Genomic DNA, 14,469 nt, shown 5'->3' with positions numbered 1-14,469 from the left:
CGTTACTTGGCTTGATTCACCGAACAGTAACGTAATCATTGTTACCGGATTTGCTGCCAGCGATGATAATTAAATCTCGATGACTTATGGGATATAAAGACAACTGTTTGAAAGTCATACATATATTAATGAATACAGGGTCGTGAGTACCAGCAAAATTTCTTTTGCATTCCATAGCTTTTACGCCCATGGCACGTCTCCGTCTGCCTTTTTGCCTAAATGACTCCTCATATGATCCAGAATGATGACATATGTATATAGTTGTCGGCAGATCTTTGTTTCGTTTTTCGTTTTTCTCAGCATTAAATCGACCTTATTGCTGTACGTAGGTACGATACGTACTCCCCGAAATATTTGTTTTATGGTGACGTGGAAACTCTCAAGCAAGACAACGTATATTGAATCCGTGGGATATCTTATAGTCATTTTTACCACATTCGCGTTTTGTGTTGAAGCTTTCGGAACCATATGATCAAGATTTTAACAAAGCACAAATATTAAAGCGCCTTTTCCAAAGGGTTTTTGCAAGTTTTTTTGTCTTACCAGTACCAATACTCAGGGGAAAGGTATTTGTATGGTTCAGACTAATTTGCTCATCTCCTGATGCCGTCCATTCGTCAAGAATCCTTGCTTATTTATTGACAGAATCGGGCCCCTTGAGACCTCAACTGAGATGGATGCTCTTGCCTTCACGGTTGAGATGATGCCAAACAGCAAGAGTTACTGCTCTTTATTACCAAATGCAGGCAAAGAGGACAATCTTCAGAATGTCTGGGGTCAATTTTATGTCGATATACTACTTAAACCGAAGGAGTTTGACATTCTTCCTAAAACGATATCCCAAAAAGCTGTTATTGAGGAACAATATGAGAGCGATGATGGTGGTGTCTTTCCAGAAAGAGATTGTGACTTGAATGAAGAGAGGTGGCAAACCCAATAACCTTAGCCAAGAAGCGATAAATTAGTATACAAGAACAAGAGCCCTTCCATTCAAGCCGCCGGCTTATTAGGGCTGGAATACTTCAGAACCCTGTGATTGTTTAGACCTATCCAAAAAATTCTGTGTGATTAAACTCACATCCACGTTAGCTTAACTATCACCTAAGAGGATGATACGAGGAGGATACACATCCTATTGCATGTCCAGCACTTATCTGTATCAAAAAAATATACCAACCTAGGTATACCTAGTACTAAACGAAAAACTAAAGCACAACACTCAAAAGTAGGCAACATCCTAACGTTTTTGTCAGTTGGAAGAGCAATTGACATCCATACTATAGTTGTGCTAGGTACATTATAACCGTAGAAGATAGGAGGACGTACTATTATATAAATCCATTTGATGATAATAATTTAGTTCTAGGCGTCCTTTTCCATCAGGATGTTTTGTCGTCGTTTGTGCCGTAAAATTGCCGAAGGTGCAAATTGCGAAAGACCATTGTTTGTCGTTGCTTTCAGAATATCTGGGTATGATAGTTTGGAAGTCAAAGAGAAGAACCCATAAAAAATTAAACCACACACTTGTGACCACCGCATTTCACCACTGCAGGCATATAAATGTTGATTAGCAGCGAAATTGTCACAAAATAGGAAAGGTTCCTTGAAATATAGCTAAAGTAGCTAGAAAGGGCATTTGCTTGGATTATGCAAATTTTATGCTGATTTAACTCCAGAGAAGTGGATTATTCAATATTATATAATATTTGACACTTATAGCGTTGCTATAGGAACGGAAATGAACTCACGTTGTAAGGAAATCTGCCGCTGTTATCACATGTCTATCGGAAATTAACGCGCCCGATCCTCGATAGAGACGATTTACTGAACGAATCCCAGCCTGGTATGGAATCGTACCTGGTCGTACAGGTACACCGTTCGTTATGCACTCTGTCGGAAAAGTGAACGCGAGTCTATGCAAAATTATGGAAAACATCAATCTCATAGTGACGCTCAATTGACACTGAAACGCTCTACTGACATCTTGTTAAATAAAAACAATTTCTCCAAAACAAATGCAAATTTCGCAGTAATTTAAATTGTAACGCAAAGATTGAACTATTCATTCAAGTGTTTCGTATAAAAGCATGAATTCGCTTTGTCTTAGAGAGTATAATTGCCTTAGCACGAAGGCGACTGAATGGCTAATTTGCACATGCTATGCCTGAAGGGTGTGGAAATCCATGCAGACTGAATTGCTAAAACCTCAATGTTAGAAAAAGTCTGGTTTGACTGCTCCAGTCAGAGAGGACGTTTTTTTAAGGCAGATATAATTCTAGACGTTAATCCAAAATAATACTTAATGGGTAATTCAGGAATTGAGAAATAACACGAACGGATACTACCGTTTGTAACTTGATGGCCTTTTTTTGCTCTACCCCGTCTTAACGTGGATGATACAGTAACCGGTTCAAAAATTCAAATTTTTTTTCATCTAAATATGTTAGTAATCTTGCATATAATAAACCATAAAAATTTCAAATTCGAAATAATTGTGAAGTTATAGTGTCCAAGGTGTCCGTGCCTCTACTGGAAAGCGGATCTTCCTATAATTTCTCTCATTTTGATTTATCTTGGACGGGTAACTGTTACATTTATCGACATATGTTAATATATATATGCATGCAACTAGCTATATCCCGACTTCGAAGGAGCTGAAAGATTATAGTATGAAATTAAATGGTTGTAGGTCCTTAGATTTATTGATTTCTCATTATCCAATCTTTAAATGCGTTTTTCTCAACTCGGTATTTTATATTGGGGTGCAATGTAGCCCAAAAATTGCTTTTCAATGCCTGTCACATGCACATTTCTTATAAACCGTTATATCTATTAGCACGAAATTTTGTGAAAAATGCAGTGGGTGGAACCAGCCCGCCGAAAAATCTGAAAAAAATCCCAAAGCTGCCCCTATACGTTACCTACGTCTCAAAATACCCTTCATAACGATATCTGCTCAAATAAAGTGTAATTTTGGAGAAATTGAATAGAAACCCCTCTTAAGTTTTTAATAACTAAATGTTATTTAAGAATGGCCAAAAGACCACACCGAGTGGCCGAAAATCGTCAAGAAGGGAGAGCTATCTCAAAATCTATAATAAAAAAAAAAGTTGGCGAGATTGACCGTGAATGTGAGCCCGCGAAGGCTGTAGTTCCATCGAAATGTTCCATCGACACGCACGCACAGGGTAAAGGCAACTTTGAGCTACTCTAACTCTGTTGCTAATAGTGTGATTTTGACCAAACTTGGGGATAATATGCTTCATATTACATTTTATACTACTAGCAAGTGTTATAACTCTGGGATAAACCTAACGGGGTTTTACTCAATTTTCCCAAAAATATTGTAATATACTATTATTAACTTAATCTGAACGGACATCGATATGGAGAGTATTTTGAGACCTGGGCACCATATAGAGGCAGCTTCATGAATTTTTTCAGATTTTTCGGTTTGGTAGTTTCTGAAAATGGGTCTGTTAAAAAAATCATCACTTTCCACCCCTCCCACTCCCCGCATTTTTAACAAATATCAAAACTGATATCGACTTCGAAAGGTACTAATTGAGACCTTTCATTTGATACCCCACATGACTACATTCGGTGAAAAAAATGTTTACACCCCCCTTTTACATGTATGGGGCCCCCCCCCCTAAATTCAACCTGCAAGGATATCATTCACTGCATATCTGGGGGTCCACAGGTCTCACCTTCTCACCAAATTTCGTGTCAATCGGTACAGCCGTTTCTGAGAAAAGTGCTTGTGACAGACAGACAGACAGATGGCCAGACAGACATGGTGAAAACATCTCTTCCCAAGACGCTCTTTGACAAAGAAGGTATCCAAGGTGAAAGAGACATCTCAGCAATGCGCAATAAACGACAAAGAGATCCTAACGAAGAGGTACAATCACCCCAACGGACAGCGAAACGCAAAAAGGAGAAACCAATTCCGACGCAACCTAGGAAGACAAGAGACGGAAGCTTATCGGCCCACCCGGAAAAGGCCACTAACCGCGCCGAAGAATCTACCTGGACTAAAGTAGAAGGTAAGAAACGGTTGCAAAGGAGAGCCAGGCCAGACGCGCCGATCATAACAAAAACTAGCGAGCTGACGTACGCGAAGATTTTGCGTAATGTAAAAGCAGATACCTCCCTGACTGAACTAAGTGGTAATGTTACGCGTATCAGACGTACGCAGAAAGGTGATCTGTTGCTGGACTTAAAGCGGGTGAAGATGTAGGCGAAAACCTACGGAAAAAATTCGAAGTGGCACTAGGTGAGGCTGCGGCAATCAAAATGAGCAGAGATTCAGTGGTGATAGAATGTGAGGACTTAGATGAAATCGCCACGAAGTCTGAGATCTGTGAAGCCTTGCAATCTCAATTAGGACTACAGTCAGTGAGCGAGGCCAATGTGCTACGACTTAGGAAGGCGTACGAGGGGTACACAGATAGCGTCAATAAGTCTTCCTGTCGAAGCAGCAAAAAAGGCGATAGCAGCAGGTAAAGTTCGTATTGGATGGGTGGTTTGCCGGATACGAGAGCAAAGTCAGGTGCATAAATGTTTAAGTGCTGGCAGTTCGGCCACATTGCGAAAGCCTGTACCGGCTCACAAGACAGATCTAGTCTGTACCGCAAGTGCGGAGAGCAAGGCTATTTTGCGAAGGATTGCAACGAAAAGCCCAAATGCGTGTTCTGTGTCGAAATGAAAAATAGCGACAGCGCCCACATTGCAAGAAGCAGTAATTGGCCAGTATTCAGAAAGCCGTTCATAAATAAGCACAAATGAAGTTTATGCAACTAAATCCAAACCAGCGAGCGGCCCAAGACTTGCTCTCCCAGAGCATGTTTGAAAATAATATCGACGTAGCTATTGTATGCGAACAATATGAAAATCTTCATAGTGGAGTATGGGTAGCTGACAAAAACAGCAAAGCCGCGATATGGAGCTGCGGAAGTCGTGCTATAGAAGATGTAAAAAGACATCCAGAGAATGGATTTACACGTGCCAAAATAGGAGGTATATACATCTATAGTAGTTACGCAGCCCCGAGCCACACGCTGGAGGAATTCACTTTGTTGCTTAAGAAACTATCTTTTGATGCCAGACGCTATAATCCCAAAATAATTGCCGGTAATTTCAACTCATGGGCAGAAGAATGGGGAAGCAGAAAAAACAAATGCAAGGGGGCAAATACTGCTAGAGGCATTCTCGCGTCTAAATGTCGTACTTGCGAACTTTGGGGGAGCCAACACATACCGTAGGGGAGAATTACAATCGGTAGTAGACCTCACTTCCGTCAGTGACACCCTTATCAAAGACTTGCAGTGGCATGTTAGCGAAGAGTACACACACAGCGATCATCAGGCTATTGTCTTCCAAACCTCGCGTAGGAATTATATGAAGCCACCAAAAAGAATAACGATGAAGAAATGTTCAAGGAGGTACTTCTATATGACACATTAGTATCGGGAAGCGCACAAGAAAAAGCTTTACAGGCCGCAGAAAAATTGCAGCGGGCATGCGATGCCTCTATGCCACGGCGTAGCTCTTTCCGAAGACGAAATCCCAATTTCTGGTGGAATTCAGAAGAGCAAATCCGAACATTTCAAGCGGATGTGTACCGAAGCTGATTCTGATCCATGAGGGGCGCCTACAGGTCTGTAATGTCATCACTGAAAGGCAAGCGCTCCCCACCGATTACCTGTCCAAAATTACTACAAAACATAGTGGACACTCTCTTCCCAGAGGATATGAACTACACAAATCTGCCTAAAGTGTATGTAAACCCCGACGAAATTCCTAAAGTGGTAGAAGAGGAAATTTTTGATGCAGCAAGGAAATTCGCTGAAAATAAGACCCCAGGGCCAAATGGAATCCCGAATATCGCCCTGAAAGTGGCAGCCAGGTCAGCACCAGGTATGTTTGCCAAAATTTTTACGGCATGCCTTAGAGAAGGAGAATTCCCCGAGCAATGGAAGCTGCAAAAGTTGCTACTTATTCCGAAGCCAGGTAAACCCCAGGAAACCCCTCCTCATATCGACCGATATGTTTGGTCAATACCATTGGTAAACTATTTGAACAAGTATTATACAACAGGCGGCTCGCTGTTGCTGAAAAGGAAGGAGGCCTATCCGACAACCAATTCGGGTTTCGTAAGGGGAGATCAACCATCGATGCAAACAGCATGGTGACTGGCCTGGCTCGCACTGCAATACAATATGACAAATTCTGCGCAGTGGTGACACTCGATGTAAAAAATGCATTCAACACTGCAAAGTGGACGAAAATCGTAGAGGCTTTAACCAAACTAAAAGTTCCAAAGTACATTCTACGCATCATTGTTGCATTTCTTCTTGGAAGAAGATTATATTGCGACTCGGACGATAGAGAGAAATTATTCCCAACGACGTGCGGCGTACCACAGGGGTCTGTCTTAGGTCCATTACTGTGGTTAATTATGTACAATGGAGTGCTGATGCTACGCCTTCCTAACGGCATGACAACTATTGGCTTTGCGGACGATATCGGGGTAACAATAGTGGCAAAACGCTTAGACGAGATCGAAATTTATGCAAATGAAGCGATATGGGAGATCAATTTCTGGTTAAAAAAGTCCGGTCTATCACTTGCTGAACATAAAACGGAACTAGTGCTAATCAGCAAAAGAAGGAAAGACACGACCGTGAAAATTAAAGTTGGTGAAAAAACAATTTACTCCCAAGAGTCGCTTAAATATTTGGGAGTAATGATTGACAAAAAACTCAACTTTAAAAAACACATTGAGTGCGCTGCAACTAAAGCATCTTCCATCGCTGTAACGATCTCGAGGATACTACCGAACATTGGTACACCAAGACAAAGTCGACGTCGTCTTATTTCAAGGGTAGTTAGTTCCGTGCTACTCTACGCAGCTCCAATTTGGGCAACCGTTCTAGAAAACAAATCAAACTGCGGAAAACTAGAAATGGCGTATCGACTAAGTGCACTCCGGGTATGCAGTGCTTATCGAACGACATCAGGAGAAGCAACATATGTACTGGCAGGGACAATCCCCATAGACATCTTGGCGGATGAAGGTCGGCGTCTCTACGACAATATGTGTGCAATCAGTGAGTCTATTGTATTCGACGGCAACTAGCACGGCGAGAATCCATCGCAAAATGGCAAAAGAGATGGAACGAGGCACAAACTGGCCGTTGGACCTACCGTATCATTCCACATATTCGAAGATGGATGGAAAGGAATCACGGGGAACTAAGCTACGAGCTAACACAGTTTTTAAGTGGACATGGAGGTTATCGGGCTTATCTTTATCGATTTGGACACGACGAGTCACCATGGTGCCCAAGATGTGGTAACGTAGCTGGGAATGCGGAGCATGTTATGTTTGAGTGCCCAAGGTTTACATCACACCGAACTAGGCTGGAGGCGATCGCAGTCAGGCGCTTAACACTTGGAAATATAGTGGAGTTTATGTTGGAATCAACGGAGGCTTGGAATCAAGTGGTAATTGAGCTGAAAATGATTCATGAACAGCTAAGGCATGAAGAACTGCGAAGAAAGCGAGAAAGGGAGCGAACAATAATGCGCCGCAGTTAAGAACTGATCCAGCCCCATGATGCAATGCTTATAGCAGTCCTGTTGGGAGAGTTGAAGAAGAAGGAGGTGGTTTTAGTGAGTAGAAGTCTCACATAACTGTATGGCAGGAGCCAGCAGTAGGTTTTGAACTTTTCCACCTTCCTTCCAATAAGCATCTTCGACTGCTCCATTCCCGGCAGACTAGCCCAGTATATCTCCCACAGCCATTCCTCTTCATTTTTTAATGTCATAGCCATGATCCCACTTCCGATTCCACAGAAGGTTCTGGCTCGAGCAAAGGCGTTCCGATTCCCTTTTTGGTCAACCCCTCCGCTGCGTCATCGCCTTCCAAGCCAATATGAGCTGCAACCCAGAGTATCCAAACTTTATTTTGCGAGCCGAGGGTATTCAGTCTCTCAAGGAGTCTAGAGTTCACCCGATTGGACTTAAGTGCCTTGATCACCGCTTGGCTGTCAGCCAGAATAGCAATGTTCTGCCTCTGCAGCTTTCCGGCAAGTGTTTCGGACATGCGTCTTCGTAATTCCCAAATATTTAACCTCTGTTTCTCGTTTCAACTCCATGCCATGTAACCTTATGGCTCTCAGATGATCAAGCTTACGTCTCCTAGTAAATGGTGCTATGGTGGTTTTGGCCGAATGCCTTCCTGCACCAGACACTAGTAACCCTTCATGCAGTCAAGATTCTATCACATAGGATATTCATATATTTGCCCCTGCAGATTAAAACAATTTCGCCAGCCTAACACTGTACCTGTTTTCCAGTATTTGTTAGTTCGTCCAGGAGTTCGTCCCCTAGCATGCTCCATATAAGCACTCATAATACCCCATCCTGTGGACAACCTTGAGTAGTTTTCATGAGAATATCGGTACTACTATTTGCCTACTCTATAACATTTTCTCCATCAACAAACCCCCACTGGCTTGCGGATTAGGGCATCTTGAACCTCTTTGTGGAATGTGTTATTGAATGCTCCTTCTATATCCAAAAACGCACTATATCTTTTATTTCTATGGTATCCCGTAATACCTTCGTCAGCTGATACAGAGCAATCTCGGTTGATCGTCCTGCTCGGTGAGCGTGTCGACGCTGATGTAAGGGATTACGCTTTAGGACGTTAGTTATAATATAATTATCTACGACCTTCTCACTGTTTTCAGTACGAACGATGTGAGGCAAATCATTTTTACCCGTTTCCGGAATAAACAGTACTTTTGCTCTCCTCCGATCCCTTAGTATATATGCCAGGGCTATACTGCCCCTTACCTTACCTTAGAATCTAAATGATTTTTAGGCTTAGACTCTAAAATTATTTCTAGGCCTCTCTGGATTAGTTGCGGGATGATGCCATCTACTCTGGGTGATTTCAGTGGTTTAAAAATTGCCACTGTCCACTTTACCCTAGCTTCCGGGCATACCTCTTTTGCTAGTTTCCCTTTCTCCACTTTTATTCGTTTTTGGGGTATCAGGCCGTTTTGGGGTGTCACCTTCCGCTATGGGGTAGAATCCCAGGAAATGAAGCCTAATAAGCAGGTGAACTCTGTCCTCCTCATTTTCGGCAAATGTCCCATCTACCTTCTTCAGACAGACAGAGGATATTACCTTACCGTTGGCTATAGCATTATATAGCCTGATTGCTTCCTGCGTTGACATCGCAACCGAGAATAAGTGGTAACGCTCTCCTTTCACAATAGGTCACCAGTCAAGCGGCTAGCTCTGATGGGACCCAAATGTTGTCCCCTGAGAAATTTCCCGATGCCACGACTGCCTCTCAAGTGCTCTCTAGGCTTCCAGTGACACTTTGATAGCTATAAGGTTCCTGGTCAGGAACTCTGCAGGAAGTATTTAGTTTAAAATACGTTTGAGAATGATGAAAGCTCTTGGTTTTCGAAGGAAGAGTCGCAAATTACCTGCATGCTTCGTCCTTGTAGACGCGAATCTGTCGCCATACACCCAGGGCTTCTGAGCCAGCACTATTCCAATGTTCACCTTGGAACTTGCCTTGGCAATTACCGCAGATAAAACTTCCGAATAGTGGAGGTTTATCTGGGCTATCTTATTGCTGACCTTTGGCTCCGTTATTATTTGGAGCTCTTCTACATTGTCGGAGTGTCCCCTTCCTTCTTCGTCATGGCGCTTTTTTGAACGTTGCTCTCCACGGTAAGGGAGATGATTTAAGTCTAGGTTGTCCAGCTTCTACTCTTTGTAGGGCAGCAGATCTACCTCTCCAAGCGATCCAGCCCTTTCAACCTCTATGGCCTCCGAGATTTCTTCGGGAGCCTGGTGACTACTTCGAAAAGTCTTTCCTTGGTTTTCCCTTGTGCACGTGCACAGGTATGTTGCCAAAATTTTAGTTGGTAACTCCGATGTTTGATTACCTCTAGGCATCGGTCATCCGTCCCGATATTAAGGAGTCTACTCTTGCCTTCCATCTTGCTTCTGAAGATTCTCCATAATCGAGTACGGAGGAGAAAGACTGTCACCATGTGTGCCTCTGCTATATGATCCCCAATCCATCTCGCCAGATCTGCTCCCTCCCAGTCTGACAATTTAGGAAGTATAATCCTAAGTCACTCTGCAATGTCCTCCAACCAATATGTCACCCGATCGAAAGTGTGTCCCGGTGAACACAAACTTTGTAGTCGATCTTTTGCCTATCTGCTTGACGACAAGGTCTTTGATAGCTTCTCAATACTCACGAGTGAGTATTTGCTCAGGAAGCGTTTTTAGCATAAATAAAAATAAATACCTTTGACTACACTAATATAGCTAATGGCGGTTTCCTGATTCCTGCCTTCACCCCTGGCCCGGGTTTTCTCCCCTCATGTAGGCTAATCTCCGCTGCTGCCCGCTTTCTTTACTCCGATAAAGATGGCTTAGTTTCTAAACGTTTCTTCTAGTTTCAGGCCTTCCTTCAGATAACGCAGGTACCCTGGGACCTGTCTCCTTTCTGACGTCTGACATATTGATCTCAGACATGCTTTTGCCTGCTCCTGCTTTATGGGCACCTTGGATACACTGCTTAACAACAACTTCTCCCTTTTTGGGTGTAATCACCTGGCTCTTAGTATTTCGGAGATGTTCCTCCGCCTGGTTGGCTAGTTTGTGCGCGGTACGGGGTCCCGCTTATTTAGTTGTCGTTCTTTTTGTTTTTATACTTGTACTCACTTGATTCCAAGAACTTACTCACTGAGGCTACCAGGTATCAGTGAAGCTCCATTCGAATACAATCAGTTACCCCCGAAGCAAACTATCCAATACCCACGGTTCGCATGACACCCGGGATTAGGGTAAACGTTTTTTGACCCCCCGTATATATCCGTAGCGTTTTGTTATTAATAGGGTCACTTCGTACAAGATGTGGCTATCACCACTCAGTAACGGTCTTGGTAGGCTCTGGAAAGCCGCATATCACCCTAAAAGAGAAGCAGCTCACTCTCAGTGGGACAGGTTGGCCCCAGGGAGCTAAATCCCACGTCAGTCTATCCATCAGTGCACTGCTTGACACCACCCTTAGTTGAACTTAACCTATAATAATTTTGCCTCAGTGATAAACTAACTCATGAAAATATTCACTGTTGTCCATGACTGCCTGTTTGGCATCTAAATGACTGCTCCCTATTATTGACAAAACATTTATCTTCTTCCAGCATTACAGTGCCGTAAAGTGTCTGTTATCGCTTATATCTTCAACTCTATGACAATATTAAAGTCCTTTAAGCCAGTCATTCACCGCTTGGATATTGCTGCACTTTAGCCCAATATAATTTTTATAGATCCAATGTCTACTTTTGTATCGCAGTATCTAACCGTTTCAGGCTCTGAAGCAGACCAATTCAAGTTTTTTGCGAATTCTTTTAATATTAGTCGTCCTATGGGGAGATTGTTACCTCTCACAAAACTAAACCATTCGAATACAGTTTTATCAACTTTTTGGCATTTACATGCTGAGTTCCTTTTAATAGAATTACATTTCTAAACATTTCGCCCTTTTGTGCTCAAATGGCAGATATTTTACTGAAGCGAATTTGAAATTTTACATTAGGGGTGCCCTTTTTAGCATCTTTCTCAATTAGTCGTAATCTTATAGAAATTTCGATTTAATCCCCTAAAATTCCCAGAAAACTCGACTTGAAGGTTGAAGTTGATATAGATAATTGACGGGAACGCCAATGAAAGGTCAAAAAGTTCGAGTTGGAGAATTCGACTTAGAGGAAAAGTTCCACCGTATTTACATGGAAATCGGTTTTCGGGCTTTGAGAAAAATAAATAAAATAAAGTTAATCATTTTAAATACTTTATTTTAGCAACTTTAACAGAAAATGTGCACTTTTTTGCTTAAAGCTTAAGATTTTTAATGAATTTTCAAGGGTTTTTAAATTTTATAGGCTCAACTGTAATGGAAACTATACATGTTTGTAATAAATTGTGGATTTTTTTTATTTTTTAGATAAAAATTAAGGACGTTAGGCGGCACACCGATTTGGCATTCCCATGGCGGAAACAAGTGCAAATATTCCCTTCATTTTGTTTTGTTTTTTAAACGTAAAGCAAAAAGGAAATAGTTCATTCAGATATAATTTATTAAGACCACATTATATAGAATATTTAAAACAACAATAAAAGAAAAAAATTCTGACAATTGGCTTGCTTTTGGCAATTTACAGGTATCTCCCCCCGTATTACTACCAGTTGGATAGATAGGTAAGTAGGTTAACACACAGATGGCATTACCAGTCTTAAATCATGTCATGTTTTTTGGTAAACCCTAGTCTTCAAAAGAAACGTACACAAATTTGACAGCTGTCAGAATATTAGTTTGCGGGATAGAGAATTTTGGGTGAAACAGCTTCTGTTAGTTTGAAGAAAATGCATAAAAAGGAATTTCGTGTGTTAATAAAGCGTTGCCTTTGGCGAAATAAATACTGAAGCCAAGACCAAGGAAATGAGCACCGAGGATGATGTACGGATGCGATGAAGTGGTAACTGGGGCCAATTTTAAAGCTAAAGACAAATCGTACTATACGTTGTATCGCCCTCGAAGGTTACTATATTGAATAATGAGCCTACAAACTTTTCAGCCCAACTGTTAGCTATAATATTTAACATATAACAGAAAATATCACAAATCGATTTTAATAATATCACACTCTCAATACAACCTGAAAAGCATGCCACTAACAAGTAACTCCAACAGATATTTCAGGTCAGTTATATTTACAAAACAAATTCAAACTACAGGTAAAGATATTATACAACATTAAAAAGCCAAATAGCATTGATTTTATTGAAGCGTGTCATATTGATAAGTGCTAATAAATTAGGTAACAAATTCAGCATAGAGGAGCATATGTTATTACATATGTAAATGATCAAAATACTTTGAATTAAAACACGTTAATATATTATCGATGATCTAAATGTAGTACAACTTCTATTTGTATACTTATTTTGTATATAGCGTAGATTGTATTCTTTATTTCCAACATCTGTTAAAGAATTCTAATAGGGGGCGCAAAATAATGACTTGTACCACTTGGGACAATGATGCTTCTTATTTTGCCTCAGTTTGATCCACCTTTTGCGAATAGATACTTCGGTTGCCGGTTGCTTCGCCGAGGACAATTAATAGTACTCCGAGTGGAATAGTTGAAGTGTGTCTAGCAGTCGCAATCACCGCATCCATTTCGACGGGCTAAGGACTGAAGACTGGCTAGAAAATTGTGGAGCAGAACTGCTATACTGATTATTCTGCCACTTGACGAGGTGCCATCCCGTTGCATTGTATAAGGCAATTAACCTTAGTGTGGATTATACCAAAGTCTTCCAGCTTCCAGCTTGAATATCGAATCCGTAATTGGTTGATGGCGATGCACGATCAGCTATGCGGTGCCATCAACTCTTTCTGCGTGGACATGATGGTTTACACCCCATCTGAACGAAGTTTTGGTTTGTTTGGTCCTCATATGCCGCATTTGCCACATAATTCGGAATAAGATTCCGATGAAAAATGGTAGAGAGCGCTGGGAAACATTATCTTCCAGCCGTCACAACTTGAGCTTAGTATCATCAAATCAAAAATATCTAGGTCGATTGATTAAAATCAACAACCACCCTTGCGAACCAATGCGAAGGATCGGATATCGCAATAACGTGCAGCAAATCATAATCGTTAAGATGGAAAAAACTGGAGACTACAAACTGCTCCTCTTGCCTTTATAGGAATATTCGATCTTGCTGAATCTGCGATATATCTTAGAAGGAGGCATGTTTATTAACGTGCTGACCTGGACCATAGCTTGACTTTCTCGAAGCCCAGAATACCTCCATGACTGTATAATGCAGCTAGCTTCGCATTCAGTTACCATAAAAGTCGACAGCTATCAAATGCGTAGGCACGACTTTATTTCTAAGCTTCCAGATTTTGCTAGATTATCGTTCGTACTATGAAAAGTTATTCGATTGACCTTCGTAGCAATCCTCTTCTGAACCTAGTTGGTATGTTCGAAAGCTCACCCATCTTATGGGGGAAGATCTTTTTATTTATACTAAGTAATCATATCGGGTAATTTGACTAAATTTCGCAGAATCGCTGCACATTCTGCTTGTCAGGTTAATTACTGAGACTGTATCCTGGCTGCCCTTCAGCGTAGCCTCAGTTCTAAGGTTAATTTACCTCCTCAAGCTAAAACCTATACCTCCAGCTTGACCGAGTCTTCTGACGTGGTATCCAGCATGGGGTTTCATTGATTCTGTTGCTTTTATCGGTCAAGATGAGCCTAGTCAGTCTTATCAATTTTGTCGGGATACCGGGTTCTCCCATGACCGCATACAGTTTTACCCTGGCAATGCTTTCATAGATGATAT

General features: G+C 41.5%; 1 protein-coding gene across 1 annotated transcript in view; it reads right to left on the bottom strand.

Moving 5' to 3' along the window:
- The window catches only part of LOC119652344 (collagenase-like), a 49,942-nt gene extending 47,991 nt beyond the window's left edge, over positions 1 to 1,951 (bottom strand). Inside the window, exon 1 of the mRNA XM_038056369.1 lies at positions 1,749 to 1,951. Coding sequence (XP_037912297.1) covers positions 1,749 to 1,945 — 197 coding nt within the window. The 5' untranslated portion in view covers positions 1,946 to 1,951. The remainder of the gene's footprint in view (positions 1 to 1,748) is intronic.
- Positions 1,952 to 14,469: the final 12,518 nt, after the last annotated feature.

The sequence above is a fragment of the Hermetia illucens genome, chromosome 3 (assembly GCF_905115235.1).
Source record: "Hermetia illucens chromosome 3, iHerIll2.2.curated.20191125, whole genome shotgun sequence".
NCBI lineage: Eukaryota > Metazoa > Arthropoda > Insecta > Diptera > Stratiomyidae > Hermetia > Hermetia illucens.
The sequence above is the reverse complement of the archived record's forward strand: the minus strand, read 5'-3'. Positions and strand labels throughout refer to the sequence as shown.